The sequence below is a fragment of the Helianthus annuus genome, chromosome 12 (assembly GCF_002127325.2).
Source record: "Helianthus annuus cultivar XRQ/B chromosome 12, HanXRQr2.0-SUNRISE, whole genome shotgun sequence".
In the NCBI taxonomy this organism is placed as follows: domain Eukaryota; kingdom Viridiplantae; phylum Streptophyta; class Magnoliopsida; order Asterales; family Asteraceae; genus Helianthus; species Helianthus annuus.
The window spans coordinates 26,319,565-26,339,057 of NC_035444.2; the positions used below are offsets into that span (position 1 = coordinate 26,319,565).

Here is a 19,493-nt window from a genome sequence, read left to right on the forward strand (position 1 = left end):
GTGTCCACCTAATTGTATTTATGAGGTCCATATACCGAATCTACTATTTTTTTAAAAGATTGGGGTCCGGGGACTCCGGTGGCACCAATGTGGGTCCGCCCCTGTCCCCAACCACTCCACCACTACGTCGTTGGCTTTATTAAGCAAACCTTTTTTTTTTTCTTAAATGTGAAAACATGAATGTTCGTAGTAGCATACTACTATGGTCAAAGGAACCCCGAAGCCCGAAGATATGTCCTCGGGAAACTAAATTGTAAATAAAAATACAAAAAGTATTTATTTATAATGATTTATTATTATTAATAAATAAATGTCTAGTGTTTCTGACCAATAGCAGATACAGAGAATGGGCAGATGAGATCACAAAATTAATAAAAACAGTTAAGCATCGTACGAACCAATTGTGTGAGGAGAAAGAAAGCCGCTAATCTATATTTTTTGAAACAAATATTAAATAATTATACAATTATAAAGTTTCATGCCAAACCTTTGAGTTTAGTGAAATCCAGATTTGCCCCATATGGTGGTATCAACCACCAAGGAGAGTTTAAACCCTTTTAAATCTTTAAATGGCCTTTGTATGATTGACAAACATAACACCTTTTGTAGTAAATTTAACTCTAATAATGTTATAACCAAAATTAAATTAATTTAAAAATAACATGTTTTTGTGTCAGATTATCAACCTAGTGTTATTTATTAAGACAATTACGCTTTCTGAAGGTTAAAATTAACTTTAACATGTAAATATCAGATCGGTTATTTACGTGTCAAATAGGTGCTTAATACTTTAAAAAAAATTCACTTCAATACAACATTAAAAATACAATAGTTCATGTCAATATTAAAAGTTAACGTAACTAAAACTTTGAAAATGCTTGTATGATTTTAAGTCGCGAAAAAATAGTTATATTAAATAAAACTGTATCACGGTTTCTTTACCTTATCAATAGTTAATAATTACAAAACTTTCAAATCATTTTTTTCTGCTTAAAACCCATGTAATTTCAATTATCTTTCAGTTATCTGTATAAAAACTTTATGAGGTAATAAACAATATTAATAATTTTTAATACTCTTTTTTTTACATACCACATGTTTTCAATTATCTCTGAGTTTTCAAGCAGCCAACCCATCTTTTTTAACGACAAATTCAGATAACTGATAGACCAGTATCACCGTGTTATCAGTGGAACCATCCGATCATATCCATCTCCACTAGGCTATAATGTATATACACAAATTTCAGAAGAAACCCAATAAATCTAGATAAAACCTCCTTGTGGGAATCAAACTCAGAATCTAATAATCCCTAAGCCTTATCTCACCCCTAAAATGTCACTAGGCTATAATGCCATGAGCAGCAACCACCCCATATACGATCACACAATTCTTAGCTCTAAGTATAAAAAGGTTAGAATATAACAGATCAACACACTAATGCGGGTTAGCTTACTTAATAGAAGCACATGTCTCTTAGAACAGAGGTCTTAGCCAGTGGCAAAGCTTGAGATTTCCGACCGGAAGATCGAAAACGTATATACCAAAAATTTCTATAAAACCGGAGGGTCAAAAACGTATATACTTAAACATTTCTATACGAAAACTATATACTCTCCACTAATGAGCGAAAAGTTTGAGGGGTTGGCCGCCCCCTCCTGCCCTCACAAAGCTACGCCCTTGGTCTTAGGTACAAACATAGGCAATACAAGCATCCTCTTGATAAAAGTAAAACCAATAAGAGCCAAAGACAACTTCTTTTCAAAACCCATGGGCTAAATTGCAACTTTTCAAAAAGGTAAGGTTTTCACTTTCATTTATCATTACATTCACATAAACCCTCTTTAACATAATATTAACACATCAATTGCAGGAAACCAATAGTTGCAGAAAGACACCATAACTTCACACACACACACACACACACACACACACACACACACGTGTGTTCACACACGCACACACACAATCACCACACTAAATGAACAAGAAGATAGATACAGTGTATTATGTATGTGCGTGTGTGTGTATTTTAAATGCGGTTGAGTAATGAACATGAAAGCATTGCCGCGATATGGGGAAAGCAAAGATTGCTGTATTTGCTCATCAAAAAGCAACCCAATTCATTCAACACTTCATCAATCTCGAAGATACCCTTTTTCTTACTCAATCTTTTCTCTTCTTTTAACCCATCTTTCTTGATCACCAATTACAAGATTTGATACTTAAAACCCTAGAAAAATTTGAAATTTTTTTGTGGGTTTTGTTTGGTTTGTCGTGTTCACTGTTTGATTGAGTTGAATCTTGTTACGACTGCTTGAAATCCCCTAATTTTTAGGGTGAAATTGATGCTTGATTTTGATGTTGGGAATTTGGGGATTAGGGTTTGGATCTTCTGGATTAATTAGGAAAAAAAAAGTGAAAGTCATACTTGTTTCTTTAATTGAATTGGATATCTGATTTGTTGTGATATGTTTGATTATAGTGAGAAACAGGATCTGTGTAAATATTATTTATAATTTTATTTCTCCTTTGAGATGCTTTCTGATTCCAAAGGAGACTTTTTATTCCTTGTATGAATCTTACCTTTTTACAAAAAAAAAAAAAAAAAAAAAAATACATAAAAACCTTTATCTTATACTTAACTTCCAACACTTTGTGTAACAGCCACAAAACCCAACTTGATTTTCAGCTTTTGGGTTACAAATAAGTCTTTTGTGTTTCAAGAATCGGGTTATCGGATCCTTTTTAGTTGGATCTTCGAATTTGGATCTTGTCGGATCCATCGGAATGGCGGATGGTGATAACATGTGTTGCCAATGTGAAATCAGAGTTTCTGAGTATTGTAAAGATTGTGCTAATATTGATATTACACAAAATGTCGGCGATGATAAAGTCGATGCTTCCGATTCATCCCGCCAAAGCCCCGATCCACCGTCGTTAAATTGCATTGGCGATCGGTTCGATGGGCGGTCATTGCAAGCAGTATCCGTACGCCTCGCGGCAGCCAGGTAGGTATATCATAATTCCCATACATCAAACTATATTCGGATTATGGATTGTGAGTTTTGGTTGATTTAAATTGCAGAAGTGACGAAGATGAAGCGGAGGATTCGGCAAAGAACTTTTTCAGTCCGTATAGTCTCGATACATCGGATGTAGATTCAAGTAGTGTTAGTACTAGACATGAGTTTAACAGTTTTATGTCGGTCGGTTCGAGCCCGTCCGACAGTCCTTCGAGGATTCAAATTGCGTCGAATAGGATTAGAAGCTGTGTACATTCAGATGATCAAGGAACACCGAGATCATCAAACGACGGTTCGTTCGATCAAGAACAACACATGGCTGTTTTAAAAAGCCATGAACACGGGATGTACGATGATTTTTCTATATTTAACGAGCGATGTGAGAAGTCACGTAAGCCGTTAGATTTCGAAACCAATGATCGGATCTGGTTTCCTCCACCACCGGATGACGAAAACAGTGAAACAGATAACAATTTCTTTTCGTATGCTGCGGATGACGATGATGAAGTTGGAGACTCAAATGGTGAGTTTTCTGTTAGTGAAAGTCTAATGACGGATAAACCGAATGAGGAACATCAGGAGCCGTTGAAAAGTGTAGTCCAGGGGCATTTTCAGGCTCTCGTGTCGCAATTATTGCAATCGGAGTTCAACTCAACGGAAAAGTGGCTTGACGTAATTACGTCGTTAGCATGGCAAGCTGCGAACTTTGTGAAACCGGATACAAGTAGAGGTGGAAGTATGGATCCCGGTGATTACGTAAAGATTAAATGTATAGCATCCGGAAGTCCTACTGAGAGGTAATTAAATCACTAACTGCATAGATCCAAGTAGTGATTTAATAACTAAATGAACTCTTAATTTTTATGCAGCATATTTGTGAAAGGTGTAGTTTGTACAAAGAATATTAAACACAAACGAATGACTTCACAATATAAGAACGCAAGATTACTTATGATAGGCGGTGCACTTGAGTACGATAGGTCACAAGATCAACTATCGTCTATCGAGACACTACTTCAACAGGTTCTTACTTTTCTATCGTGCTAAATTTGCCACTATATGATTTTGTGAACTTTGTGACATTGCGTCTATTTTTTCTTTATAATAGGAAATGGATCATTTGAAGATGATCGTTTCAAGAATCGAAGCTCATCGTCCAAACGTGTTATTGGTGGAAAAGAGTGTAGCTTCATACGCACAAGAGTATCTTTTAGCCAAGGATATCTCTTTAGTTTCGAACATTAAACGGTCGTTATTGGACCGTGTATCAAGATGCACCGGTGCTCCCATAACTCCGTCGATAGCTCATATTTCCACAGCACGGTTAGGCCAATGTGAGCTATTTAGATTGGAAAAAGTCTCGGAAGAACACGAAATCGCCAACCAATCCAACAGGAAACCTTTAAAAACTTTAATGTTTTTCGAGGGTTGTCCTAGGCGTTTGGGTTGCACAGTAAGTTTTCTTGTTTTTGTAAGTATTTGATTTAAGTACACGGATAGTCCCTGCGATTTACCAAAATTTTGGATTTGGTCCCTAGCTTTCCAAAAAGTACATGGATGGTCCTTGTGGTTTGCACTTTGTAACACATTTATTCCCAACTTTTTTCAAATGTACATGGGTAGTCCTTGTGGTTTGCACTTTGTAACGCATTTAGTCCCTAACTTGGACCTGCTGAAACCTTTAGATTTGTTGGCTGGGGACTAAATGCGTCACAAAGTGCAAACCATAGGGACCATCCGTGTACTTTACACATTTTTAGTGCATTATGCTCTTATTAATAAATCTACCGCGGTTTTTTGTAGGTCTTGCTAAAAGGCGCATCTCGTGAAGAACTAAAGAGAGTCAAACATGTTGTACAGTATGCAATCTTTGCAGCTTATCATTTATCGCTCGAAACTTCTTTCTTGGCAGATGAGGGTGCTAGTCTACCTAAAATGACTAAAATGCCCTTCGTAGTCGAATCAGAAGCGACAAAAGATGACAGTTCTTTGTCTATTTTAGAAGTTACCGAGGATCAAAGCTTTTCCCCCGTGGAGGATAGAGACGTTGAAATAGTTTCTAGTTTATTAGACAATGATCTAGAAGCTTCTGAAGATCAAGAAGAGATAAAGATTGAGAAAACCGAAGTGATTGATGCTTCGGATGAATATTATTCCGCCGCCGATAATCATCAGAGTATATTAGTATCGTTTTCTAGCCACTGTGTGTTAAATGGAACTGTATGTGAACGCTCGAGACTATTGAGAATTAAATTCTATGGTTTGTTTGATAAACCACTTGGGAGATACCTTCAAGATGATCTTTTTAATCAGGTAAGTTCAGTTTGCTTTCTACTATAGGTGTTCGGAATTCGATTCGAAAATTCGAAAATTTGAAAATTCGAAATTTGACTCGATTTGAATCGGTTGTCAAGAATTCAAATTCGAGTGCCGTAAATCGAATACGAGTTTATAGTTTTGAATTCGAATCGTACAAATTTATTTATTATATTTATATATAATATACACGTATAAGCTTAATTCGGGCTATAGTATAAATCAACCTATAAATGTAATACAAGTCCTAAAATAGCTCATAACGAATTTACCTATTTTAAATGAATTTGAATTAAAACGAATTTATTCGAATTCAATTTTTTAATCGAATTTGAATTGGCATTTTAATTCGAATATGAATTGTCCAGTTTTTTATCGAAATATTCGAATTCAAGCAAAAACAAAAAGTTATTCAAAAAATTCGATTCGAGTAATTCAAACATTCGTTATTCGATTCGATGAAAAAGATTAAAGCTTTACAATTCTTTTTTCATCGGTTTTCTTGCATTTAGATTCTGTTATTATCTTTACTTACATTTGCTTCATAAAGATCGAAAGTTTTACAACTTTTTTTTATTTTATTTTTTTTATTTTTTCAGACATCGTTGTGTCCGTTTTGTAAAGAACCAGCCGAAGCCCATGTGACATGCTACACTCACCAGCAGGGCAATTTAACAATTAACGTTAGACGGCTTCGGTCACTAAAACTATCTGGGGAAAAAGATGGAAAAATATGGATGTGGCACCGTTGTTTAAGATGTACCCCGGTTGACGGGGTCCCGCCCGCAAATCACAGAGTAATCATGTCTGATGCCGCTTGGGGTCTCTCACTAGGGAAGTTTCTAGAACTTAGTTTTTCAAATCACGCAACGGCTAATCGTGTTGCTAGCTGTGGCCATTCTCTTCAACGAGACTGCCTTCGATTCTACGGGTAATAATACATACTTTTATTATAAAAATTTATACACTTGTTTGTAGGGGTTAGCAGAAAACCGAAAAGACCGAACCGAAACCGAAAAAACCAATTTAAGTGAACCGGAGAAACCAAACGGGATAAAACCGAACCGAATAACCTAAAAATCATTTTATTAATGTTTGTTATATATTGATTTAGGAATTATTAATTTTATTCTTGAATGTCAGGTATTTATAATAAGAAATTAACATGTTTATTTATCTTTGAAATAATTTATCAATTGTTTAGAAGCAATAACAAACTTTAATATAAAAGTTAAATGATTTTCAAATATTATAAAAGAAAATGTCGTAATAAAAACTTCGGAGAAACATGAAAATAGATTAAAAGGTTAGGTTTCTCTGAACAGTATTAATTAAAAATGTTGAATATAATAACCTAAATGTAAACATCTAAGAAAGATTATTAAATCTCGAATTATACTTTTTGTTTTTGAATCTTACGTAATTTTGTTCCAAAAAACCAAACCGAACCGTTGCTAAAATAGAAAAAAAAACCGAAACCAAAACCAAACTGAACCGTGCACACCCCTACTTGTTTGTTCACGTGTGATTTATTGAACTTCTAATTGCTACAGAATGGGGAATATGGTTGCGTTTTTCCGCTACTCTCCTATCGATATTCTTTCCGTTCATTTACCTCCACCTGTTCTTCAATTTGGTTACCATTTTCAACAAGATTGGTTAAAGAAAGAAGTTGCAGAGGTACATACATATATTATATATTCGATCTAGAGTTAATTACTGTTTTCGTCCCTGTGGTTTGTCAAAAATCACTATTTCAGTCCATTAGTTAAAAAATTGCGAGTTCAGTCCCTGTGGTTTCACTTTCGTAACATTTCAGTCCACCTTGTAACCATTTCAGTCCCCGTACTTAACAGAATAATGGACTGAAATGGTTACGGAAGTGAAACCACAGGGACTGAAATGGTTACGAAAGTGAAACCATAGGGACTGAAATCGCAATTTTTAAACTAATGGACTGAAATAGTGATTTTTGACAAACCACAGGGACGAAAACAGTAATTAACTCTTCGATCTAATTCTGCTAATTTCTTGATTTTAAACTGTGTTTTCGCTTAAATATTTTCTTTTTGCGGTCATCAGCTTTTGAACAAGTTAGAAGCTTTATACGAAGAGTTGCTTCATGTGCTAAACGGGATTGAAGCAAAGAATGAGTTACCCGATTCAGACGAGTTAAGTAACCATATTGGCGAGTTAAAGGATCAGCTAATTAAAGAAAGATACGATTACATTGATCTGCTTCAATCTTGTGGTGAAGAAAACGGGACTGAAATTGACGTTTTTGAACTTAACCGTTTGCGACATTCACTTATGATCGATATGCATTTCTGGGATCGGCGAATCTCTTCACTAAATCTCTACGGAAGAACTTCCAAGTTGAAACCGAATCACGATTCTTCAACATGTAGAAGCGATTCCATTCCCGAGGACACCGTTTACTCGTTGGAACCGGAATCGAATCAAACCGAACAAAACGAAGGATCTGATAATGTTTCTGATTCACTATCAACGTCTTATGATCTCTGCAAAAAGGACGAAATTCAAACCGATACCGACCACGTGTCATCACTGGAACGCGCTCCGTCAGCAGCATCAGTCTTATCAGATAAAATCGACTCAGCATGGGCCGGAACCAGATCTTCGAATCCAACCGCAAACCATCTTCTCAGTAGGCTATCTCCGTCACCTGTTCGGGTCTATTCGTTCGATTCTGCAATTCGACAGCAAGAAAGAATTAAAAAAGGATCACCGTTACATCTTTCGACACTTCGATCTTTTCATGCTTCGGGAGATTACGTTCATATGGTTAGAGATCCGGTTCATAACTTACAAAGAAGATGTTATTCACAAGCGTTTCCCGGTGAAGATAATAATAATAATAATAACAATACTAATAATCTTGATTTCTTGCTAACCACCCGACCGACTTTCCTTCCGGAAGGTGCACGTTTAATGATTCCGAACGGTGGTCAACGAGACATAGTAATGGCGGTTTACGACAACGAGCCCACTAGTATAATCTCGTACGCTCTTACGTCAAAAGAACACCAAGATTGGGTCACCGATAAGATTAGTCTCAGTCGAAATAGTTCGGTTGCTTCAAGCATGACAACGTGGCAGTCGTTTACAACCATTGATCAAGATTACACTCATTACGGAAGCTACGGGTCAGAAGACCCGTCATCTGCAATCGGGCCGTTGTTCATGGATCGAAAAAGCTCTAATCATGTAACCATTCCTTTTGAGGATGAATCTGGTGCTGATGGGAAGGTTAAATTCTCGGTGACGTGTTATTACGCTAAACAGTTTGATTTGCTTAGAGAGAAATGTTGTCCGAATGAAATGGATTATGTTCGGTCGTTAAGCCGTTGCAAAAGATGGAGTGCACAAGGAGGGAAAAGTAACGTTTATTTTGCGAAATCTTTAGATGAACGGTTTATAATAAAACAAGTTACGAAAACTGAACTTGAATCGTTCGAAGAATTCGCACCGGAATATTTTAAATATTTGATGGATTCTTTAAACTCGGGAAGTCCGACATGTCTAGCAAAGATCTTGGGAATTTATCAGGTTTTTTTTCTTTTCTGTATTTTGTAGTCATAAATTTAGGGTTGCAACCAAACTAAACGTTCAACGAACAGTTCATGAACCGTTCGGCGGGACATTCGTTTGTGTTTGTTCGTTTATTAAACAAACGGACATGAATAAGAAATTTCGTTAATTTGTAGTCATAAATTTTGGGTTGCAACCAAACTAAATGTTCAACGAACAGCTCCTGAACCGTTCGGCGGGAAATTCGTTTGTGTTTGTTCGTTTATTAAACAAACGGACATGAACAAGAAATTTTGTTCGTTTAGTTGAATGAACGGACATGAACAGAGGCCGCGTTCGTTCATTGATGTTCGTGAACGTGTTCATTTATGTTCGATTGTGTTTCATAGTTCTTTATTGTTTTTAGTTTTTATAGTTTATTTAAATACCCCAAAATTCCGACAAATAAAATATTTAATAAGTGTTAGTGTATTATATATTATGTTCATGAACACTTGTTTGTGTTCGTTTGTTTCCATTTGTGTTCATCAACGTTCGTTTTCGATGGTTGCCTTGCCTAAAATTAACAAACGGACACAAATGAACACGAACACGTTCATGTCCTTAAGAAACGAACACGAACATAAAATCTCGTTCGGTAAGTGTTCATGAACACATAATTTTTAAACATAGTTTGTGTTTGTTCGGTTATATAGATTCTGATCAAAGAAGGTATGATGCCAATTGACAGGTGACAGTTAAACACTTAAGAGCTGGGAAAGAAGCAAAAATGAATGTTTTGGTGATGGAAAATGTGTTTTTTAAGAGAAATATTTCGCGGGTTTATGATCTAAAAGGGTCATCAAGGTCTCGTTACAACTCAGATACAACAGGAACGAATAAAACGCTTTTGGATATGAATTTATTGGAAGCGTTGCGTACAAATCCCATATTTCTTGGAAGTAAAGCTAAGAGAACCCTCGAAAGAGCTGTCTGGAATGACACTTCCTTCTTAGCAGTAAGTTTTTTACCACTTTACGCAATCTGGTCAAAATGATGACGTGGCACAGAACGTGTCAGTAACGTTGACTATACCTTTTACCATTATAATTTAAAAATATGATTCGCGTTGTTGTGCAGTCGATTGATGTGATAGATTACTCGTTGCTAGTTGGAGTGGACGAGGAAAGGAAAGAACTTGTTTTGGGAATCATTGATTTCATGAGACAATATACATGGGACAAGCATTTAGAAACATGGGTTAAAGCATCCGGGATCCTAGGCGGGCCGAAGAACGCTACACCAACCATTATTTCTCCAAAACAGTACAAGAAAAGATTTCGAAAAGCGATGACAAGTTATTTTCTAACCGTCCCGGAACAATGGTCATCATGAAAAAGGGTGATCATGGGATAAGATAAAGATTGTAACTTTATATGTACTTTAGGGTAGATTTTACCCTTTGATAGGTTAAATTTTGTATACAAATGTACTTGGTTAAAAGCTCATTGGCTTTATATCACCATTGAAAGAAGTTGTACATGTACATGTGCACATGGGGTAGCCTTTGTCAAGACTTTCTTTTTTGATAATGGAATCACAAAAATGGACCCTCAAGTATTTGGCAGCTTCACTTTTGACCTTTTTACTTTTTTAAACATAAGAAATAATAATTATTATTTTTTCAACTAAAAAGAAACATGGTCATAACCTACCAATTGAAAAAGAAGGCAAAGCTTTGTTGATGATAATGGAACTTTTTTTTTCAAGATTTGTCTTCTTGCTTTCTGTAGTGGTGGCTTGATGATGTTGAACTAGCCATGTGGAGTGTGTTACAAAGAGTCTTTATATCTATCTATAACTTTAGAGATGTAATTGCCACCACCTTCATCAACAGCCCATGACTACATTACCTAGATAATGACCTCACATGAGACTGGTGTGACCAATGGTGTAATATGAACCAACAAAGTGGTGCTTGATTATATCTCTTCAGTCTCCATTTTCTGAAATAACGCGTGATTCGCGTGCAAGCAATATCAAATTACATACCTTGACTTTCTTTCTTTCTTTTTAAGTTTTAATTACACATCTTATGCTATAAATAATATACGTTTTTAACCTGATAATTTGATTTTTTTTTTTCTTATAACTTTTGTCCATTAGTGAATAGTAATCTTGACTTTTTTTTAAGGTTTTAGTTACATATCTTGACTTTCTTTCTTCCCTTTTGTTTTATATATTAAATTTCAGCTATACACATTATACTATAAATAATATGTGTTTTTAACCTGACAATTTTTTTCTTATAACTTTTGTTGTTCAGTTTTTTTTTATTTAAAAAAAAAACTTAAATATGTAGTTGCGTTAATTTTTTTTATTGATATTCCGATATAGAAAATTGGAATTGCGCCTAACTTTGTTGTTATTATGCATTTACTTGGTTATTAAACTAATATGGATGTGCTTTTTTATTTAGGGTTATTGGATTTTATCACTCTTAAATATTGGGTATCGGTTGCTGTCACTACCAACTATCACTTTAACTCCCACCACTCCCAACTTAACACTTTGTTTGTTGTGTCACTCCGGAGTTAACCATTCTACAAGAGTTTCTACAAATCAGGTGTAGCAACATCCAAATCGGAACACAGAAGATGTCATAATTAAGGGATTTCACAACAATAACAGAGCAAAACTTGTTGTCAAGTAAGCTTCGGAGTGACACAACACACAAAATGTTAAGTTGAGAGTGATTGGAGTCAAAGTGATAGTTGGGAGTGACAGCAACCAATACCCAATAGTTAAGTGTGATAAAATCCAATAATTCTTTTATTTAATATATTCTTTCTAATTTCTCATTTTATGTTGTGTTTACAACCGTAAGTATGATTTGTGTTATGAGTTGTCTAATGTTTTTGTTAATTAATATAACCTTTTATTATTCGTTGGTTAACCAAAAAATTCCTTTCCTTACAGTAAGTATGATTTGTGTTATGGGATTAGGATCAAACACAAAGGATTCTAATTATAAGAAGGGTACAAATGCTTCTAAAAAAATCCAATACACAAAAAAAAAAAAAAAAAAAAAACTTAAACATCCACCACCACCAAAAACTTAAACCCCCCACCAAAAACTTAGGGGCCAAAATGGTTAGTTATAGAGACCATGAGGGCAGATATGTTAAAAATTCTTATTTTGGGCTAATATAGTAAAAGTGATATAACCACAAGGGCCAAAAACGTAATTTACTCTTTTACATGTTATATGTGTTCTACTTTTTTTATTGAAAATATTTGTAACTTTTTTTTTTGTTTGACAAAAAATCATATCAAATTATTTAAATATAACTTTTTTTATAATATGAAACCTATATTTCATTTAATTTGCCCTGGTGATTGGAATGAATCATGTGGTTCACAGTAACTTTTCGACCCCTCAGGGGCGAGACTTTGTTTTTAGTAGATTAGGGTTTTCTATTCAGAAGGGGATGGCGGAGCAGTTTTTGCTCGTCTACCTGCTATCCTTATGTAATTTGCCCTGGTAATTGGAATGAATCGTTCAATAATCGCTTTCATTTAGAAAAAAAAAACTAAATAATTCTTCGCAATTTGTAAGCCTTTATCTTTTCAAGTATGTTAGATTCAAAAAGAAAGTGAATTCGTCCTTCGAATATACTGTTGTTTAAATTTTTTTTACGTATACATTTTTTCAAGTTTTATTATAAATAGGACTGTTGCCCGCCGCGAAGCGCGGGTCTAACCCGCTTTGCAAGTATGCATACACACAAACTCTCGTCCGATGCATGGACAACGCAAACACCCACAAGCCCAAATTACATCCATCCAAGATCTCAGGCGAAATCATGAATCCCTCACCTCAAATGCTTCCCAAATGCCAAGTCTACATCCGGATGACTTACGAACGAGGCTTTGATGATGCTCTAATGGTTAATACACGTTTGACACTTTTTTAGCAATAACTCTTTACACCTAAATATCACATGACTTTAAGAATTTAAACGCATAATATTTTTTGAACCTGCACCACCACTGGACACTTACTGCTCAAAGTACTTATTTATACATTTTTGGGTAAAACGTAGGAATATTTTTATCTGTATAGAGAACTATTTAGAGATTTATGATTTATTTCCTTTTTCACATTGTATTATTTATTCACCAAGTGTATTACTTAATACTTAAAAACCATGAAATGTGGTATACAAATAAGTAGTTTATACAATTTGGATTTATAAACACTTTTTTTTCTTTTTTTTTTTTTTACAGTTAATCGTATATTCAAACGCTAATTTACACGCTACAACGATACAACTTATGTAAATCTGTTTTATGGTTTTCGATTGACGTAAAACGCGTGCCGATATCATGTTGGACATATCACTTTTGGTTGCTATACCAAGTGCCGGTACTGTATCATACTGAACCGAGACCGACTGAAAACCCGCTATGAAGAGCGTGTAATCCACTAGTTAGTAGTGGTTAAGAGATGATGTAAACTGAGGTGAACAATATTATAAAGGAAATTGAGATCAGAATATATATTGATCAAACTGTTATTACAAGAATAAATTCCACAGCACTAGAGAGCTAGCATAAAAAGGAAAGATAAAGAATGAGTTACAAACTAATGATTTATACATTGATTCATACTAGAAATATAATATGAATCATATACAGAAGGAGAAAAGAGAGAAAGAACATCACTCTGCATGGCTGCTGTGTACTTGTTTGCTGCTTATTTTCATATCCATGTTTGTTCTAGTTCCTCACTAAATCCCACTCTTTTCTGCAAACCCAAACAGATACTAATTAATTTACAATATCATCTAAGAATCAATATTATATATTTTAGGGTAATAAATAATAAATAGGTCTGGGTTAAGCATGAGATGAACCCGAACACGACATGAACTTAAAAATCATGTCCGGCATATGAACTTTAACACGCCATGAATTTCCATGGATTGATATAAAACAGTGGCGGAGCTTGAATAAAAATTCGGTGGGGGCCGGACTCTCAAAATCCAAATCGGTGGGGGCCGGACTCTTAAAAATATAATATTTTACACTAAAATTTCGGAAATTTTCGGTAAAATTAACACTACGAGCAAAAAATCGGTGGGGTCAGGGGACCCCCGGGCCACCATTAACCTCCGCCAATGGATATAAAAATAAATCGTTTAGCTCGAAAATCGTATTAAATTTTATTCTTTCACAAACCATAGATTAGACTAAACTCAAACCAGTAAATTCGTTATTATAGTCGTGTCGCATCCTCGTATCCTATTAAATGTCCATACCCCTAATATACATTATATTTTAAAGTTAAAAATGATCGAAAGAAAGTTATATGGAAAAACTGTGTGAATTATTAATAATAGCTTGACAAAAAATAATTACTTTTGACAAAATAAAGGTAATGTTAACAAAACCTTCCAGAGCCTTTTGACAGGAAGCCATGTTTACTACAAGACTTGGTACTTCAATCACCCAACAATTTATGACTTACGAGTTGTTACGACTTTTAACAATAATAAATTAGTATTATTTGATTCTATTTCTTTTAATATATAATTTGTATATCTTATTAACTTGGTTGATTAAAAAATATAATTTATGTTTAGAAAACATACCTTTTTTAATTTCCCCTAATCACTACTCCATTAATTATTATATTTTTGCATGTACATAAAGTAAGCATCGAACATGTTAACTTGTGTATGTCAAATTATGAACATTTTTCATTTTTCAATTTATTTAAAAAGGAACATGTTAACTTGTGTATGTCAAATTATGAATATTTTTCAATTTATTTAAAAAGGAACTAAATAATGATTGCTATAATTAATGTTGTAAAAAGTTATCTTTTTTTCAAATAATGTAATGTAGGCATATGTAATCTTATTAATATAACTTTTAAACATCAATAAACTGAGTAAATTTGCTATGGTTTATTATAACTGTTTTTAACTAACCCCTTTTCTTCCCCCCACTGTCCAAATTTCAGTTTCATATTTAGGCATTTAGCGATAAATTATTGTGATGAAATTTGATCCCTATACTTAACTATGATATTTATATATTAAGAGAGTAATTTTCAATGTAAAAGAGTTAGCAGCACAACTTATTACCATTTTTTTTCGATGTAATGTAATTTCTCTTTGACGGATTATTTTTTAGCGATGAACATGGAGTAAATTAAAGCAATATAATCAAAGGTCAAAGGCAAAAACAAAAGCTGGGTCAACGGGTGTTTCAAGAAGACCGGCCAACTATTATGGAATCACATGGCAATATCATGAAAATTTCAATTTAAATATTCTTGTAAACTTTTTGTCAAGTGCCCGTTTTACGCATTATCAAAACATTTTGACTTTTATATTTTTAATGTATTATTTGAGCCCCTAAAACCTAAACTTATTGTCTACTTGTAAACACACCAAATAAACAAATATAACTTCATAAACAAAAACACCCACTAAGATATAAAAAAAAACGTACCCCACGACCTTGTCTCCTTCGTCCCTCCGTCGTTGCACCACCACCGCCGCCAGCGCCACCGTCTTTCTCCATACAAAGTTTCATAATCTTTTCAGCCGCGTCTGACCGGTCTTTACTCTCTTTCATCAACCTCTCCACCTCCGCCTTGGGCAACCTCAACTTCACCCTAAATGAGTCAGAACCAGCACCAGGGCCGTCCCTGAGAATCCCTGAAAATTCGGAATCACCATTTATAGCTGCAATGCTTGGTGCTTTCATGTATGACAAATCGGACGCTGATCTCCGAGCCAGCATAAGGCTCTCGAGCCGGTCCTTGGCGCTCATATTTATCCCAGACTGGACCCTCCTAGGCCCTTTATCTTCCGGAAGCTTAGGCAACTCAACCAAGAAGTAAAGGCGCTTAGCCTTGAGCTCTTCTTGTGGCTCCAACGGCTTCGCTCGGACCCCATAATGCTTCACCATCTCCGAATCCAATAACACGAGACCCGGGTGGTCCTTTGTCACATCGAGAGCGGTCGCTGGAGTCTTTATCTTCATTGCTTCTCCGGTTATTTTCATGATTGTTGCACTCTTCTTTTTGGCTCCTAAACTATTTCCCATTTTTTAATAGTTATTTTTTTCTTTGAAGTTTAAACTTGTAATAAGAACGGAAGGTGGAATGGTGATATGGGAGGGAAATGATGAATATATAGTTGTATATTTGTTTGTTAGGGTCAAATAAAGAGTGCTAATATTTTATTATGAAATGTGTTCCCATATTCAAAAACTTAATCGAACTAAAACGTAACATCCGTTCAGAAAAAAAAAAAAAAAAAAAAAAAAAAAAGAAAAAACTAAAACATAAGAATGCTTAACTCATATTTTTATTTGATAGATTTGCTTTATGATGTGTAAAGAAATAAGACAGAATGACAGATACAAACGAAAAATAATAATTATAATTATTAATTAACGTGTTATGATAGAAATTAATTAGTGGCCACAAATTAAAGCGTTAAAGTAAAAAACATATGTTATGAACGACTATTAATGGAATATATGTAGGAAATTAGGAATAATACATGTACCTAGTAGTTATGGCAGATGATTGGCGAAGCTTGAAAATTTCCATTGGAGGTCGGAAGTCATCGGACCTAAAAGTATATACCTAATTTTTTTTATAAAACCGGGACGTCGAAAACGTATATACCTAAAAAAATTTATACGAAACGTACATACATAACACTACTGAGCGAAAAGTTCAGGGGATCGGACACCCCCGCCCTTTCAATGCTTCGCCCCTGATATTACACACATATAGGTACCGCATCAAATAAAAAAAATTGGTTGAGAAATGCAATGTGTTTAAACCGTTGATCACGCTAGTCTAATGCTTAATTATGATGCGGTTAATCAATAGATATGTAATGATGAATGCTATGACCAAAAAAGGATTAATAGACTCCATTGATTTTTTTTATTTGTTAAATCTAGATGCACAATTCTTTTATAATCAACTAACATTTTTATAATTTTTTATTTTTATAAAATATTTATGACATAAAATCAAAAATTTTGTCATCCTTAATTTGAGTATGCATTGTTATATACACACATTAAACAACTATTCAAAAGGGGGTGGCGGCGCAGCTTGTTGCCCGTCTACCAACCCATGATTTGTAATTTGCTCTAACCTTCTAATGGTAATGTCTTATATTTTATACGCAACGTTAGGAACTTTTACTAATTATATCTATATAATGCATAATTTAAATACACAATGATGTATAGCTATATACACTTTGAGGATATTTATATACATAACGGTATATATAATTATATACATAATAATACGTAACTATAACTTATAATTATACGCATGTATATATACCCGTCTAAAATTGTTGCGCATCCTTATGACTATACGCTTTGAAAAAGAAAAAAAACTACTTTGTACAATCGACCTTGTGTGTGCATTTATATGTGTGTGGTGGGACATTGTAACAATGTGAATCAAGACATTAATATGTTAAAACTTCAAAGAAGTAGTAAGTTGCTCTATGACGTAAATTAGTTATGGATGCATGATTATGGCCTTTATGGATAAAGTTCTCACTCCCAATCAATAATCCCAATTTAACAGTTTAAATTTATGGTTGTTAGATTTAAATATCCCTAACTTTTCCCTAACTTTTATCATTAGCTATAGCACCCCTAACTAATGTTCAGAAATCGGCCTAGGCGGCCGATTAATCGGCGCCTAGGCGCTAGGCGGTGAGTTACTGACTAATTTTTAGCTAGTCGGTCCAATTAGGCGGATATGGTCAAAATCAGTCTTAGGCGGTCAAAATCGGTCCCAGGCGGTCAAAATCGGACTAATCGGTCCATGTTTTACAGCCCATTAAACACAAAATTTAGCCCATTAAACACAAAATTTGACCCATTTTTGAATCTGGCACATTGTTTTACAGCCCAAATATTACTTATAAACCTATTTTAACATTTAATTTTAGGTATTTTAACATTTAACCCCCTCTATCTTTCACTAGTTTACATACGGTTCCTAAACTTTTAAATTTATTAATAAAAAGTATAAAGTTATCTCCTAAACTTGTAAATTTATTAATAAAAAGTATAAAGTTATCTATATATATAAAAAAAATTGTAAAATTATACTTAAAAAGTCCAATCCGATTAATCCCGATTAATCCCTAGGCGGTACCTCACCGCTCGACTAGCGCCTAGCGCCTTCTACAACATTGCCCCTAACTTATAAATTGTATCACATTACTCTCAACTTTCAACTTATATATTCTCAAACTAATTGAATCCTAACCCAGTTAGTTTTTTCCTGACGTGACACTTGTTTAGTGATGTGACATATGGATGTGGCACTTATTTAGTGACGTGGCATCTGGCATGGTTTTTCTGATGACGTGGTATCTAATGTGGAACTTGTTTAGTGATGTGGTATATGACATCAGCTAACTGGTTTAGAGTTCAGTTAGTTTGGGAGTGCCAGAAAAAAAATAAGTTGAAAGTTAGAGGTGGCTTGGTATAATTCGTAAGCTGAGAGTGCTATCGGCCTAAAAGTTGGGGTTATTTAAATCCAATAAACCTTAATTTAATGCATTTCAAGTCAAGATATAAAACATTTAGCTACAATTATGATGAAAATTACTACATTTACACAAATCGAGAAGTCTATTTTTACAAGTTTGCTTTCACCCTCTCCCCAATCAATTACCGTGATTGGAAAACCATGATTGAGCCTCTTTTAATCACCAATAACTTGTTCGGCTAATTGACAGTTTTATTCCATGTCAGGATCGCACCCTTACTACCGCATCTAATTCAACTATTTTTGTAAAACTAAATCCCAACGATCAATCCTGGATTACAACTGACGCACATGTTCGCATGATCGCCATCTCAATGACTGTTTCTGAAGCATCCTTTGCCCTTATTCAAGCAACTATTGCCCGAGAATTGTGGGATTCACTTGCTCGAGCTTATGCTTAATACACCATCCGGGGAATACATGCTTAAGACACAACTTCTTAAGCTTTAAATGAAAAGGGATGGTACACTCTCGTTTATCTAAGTCGAGCATAAGAGTATGCTTCTGCTCATGCAAATATTAGCGAATCGGTCAAAAACAAGTATCTAATTTTGTTTATTATTTTAGCATTGAGTGAGGACTACAACAACCTCAAACCATTTTGCTTGCTTGCGTGACCCCTTTTTGTGTTTAATGAACTCTATGGTCTTCTTATTGATCATGACTACGTTGTAAGAAAACCCTCTCTAACCTGCAGTTTTCGCCTTTGTTGCCAACATAACTCCAACTCACTCCCCAAATCAGCTTGAATCCTTGTAAAAAATAGCCTCTCAACTTGGCTATCAGTTGATGCCAACTGATGTGTGTAAAATACAACATATAAATTACATCAAATGAGACATAAAACTAATCCTTTTTTAGTGCTAATGTTGGAAAAAGTGTGCTTTTGTATTCCTTTTGTATTTTCAGGGATAAATGAGCTTAAATGAACAAAAGAAGCAAAAATACAGCCAAATCCAACCATAATACAAGAAAAGGAATAAACGTGACATGCC

The 19,493-nt window shown here is 34.6% G+C and overlaps 2 protein-coding genes across 3 annotated transcripts; one reads left to right on the forward strand and one right to left on the reverse strand.

The window, feature by feature from the left end:
• The first annotated feature begins 1,850 nt into the window (after nt 1-1,850).
• LOC110886840 (putative 1-phosphatidylinositol-3-phosphate 5-kinase FAB1C) lies at nt 1,851-10,490 on the forward strand. The gene is made up of 10 exons (XM_022134691.2): nt 1,851-3,011; nt 3,089-3,823; nt 3,896-4,049; nt 4,135-4,479; nt 4,830-5,339; nt 5,942-6,273; nt 6,896-7,022; nt 7,425-8,912; nt 9,625-9,891; nt 10,014-10,490. The coding sequence occupies exons 1-10, from the start codon at nt 2,791-2,793 to the stop codon at nt 10,266-10,268; spliced, it is 4,434 nt and encodes a 1,477-aa protein (XP_021990383.1). The 5' UTR covers nt 1,851-2,790; the 3' UTR covers nt 10,269-10,490.
• Nucleotides 10,491-13,408: 2,918 nt separating this feature from the next.
• On the reverse strand, nt 13,409-16,068 carry LOC110886839 (uncharacterized protein At1g66480). Of its 2 annotated transcripts, none has more exons than XM_022134689.2 (2): nt 15,407-16,068; nt 13,409-13,683 (listed from the first exon to the last, which is right to left on the reverse strand). In XM_022134689.2, exons 1-2 carry the CDS (start codon nt 15,996-15,998, stop codon nt 13,667-13,669), a joined length of 609 nt encoding a protein of 202 aa, XP_021990381.1. In that variant the 5' UTR covers nt 15,999-16,068; the 3' UTR covers nt 13,409-13,666. The 2 variants fall into 2 exon arrangements, with proteins under 2 accessions (XP_021990381.1, XP_021990380.1); XM_022134688.2 differs by having other exon boundaries at nt 15,399-16,065.
• Nucleotides 16,069-19,493: the final 3,425 nt, after the last annotated feature.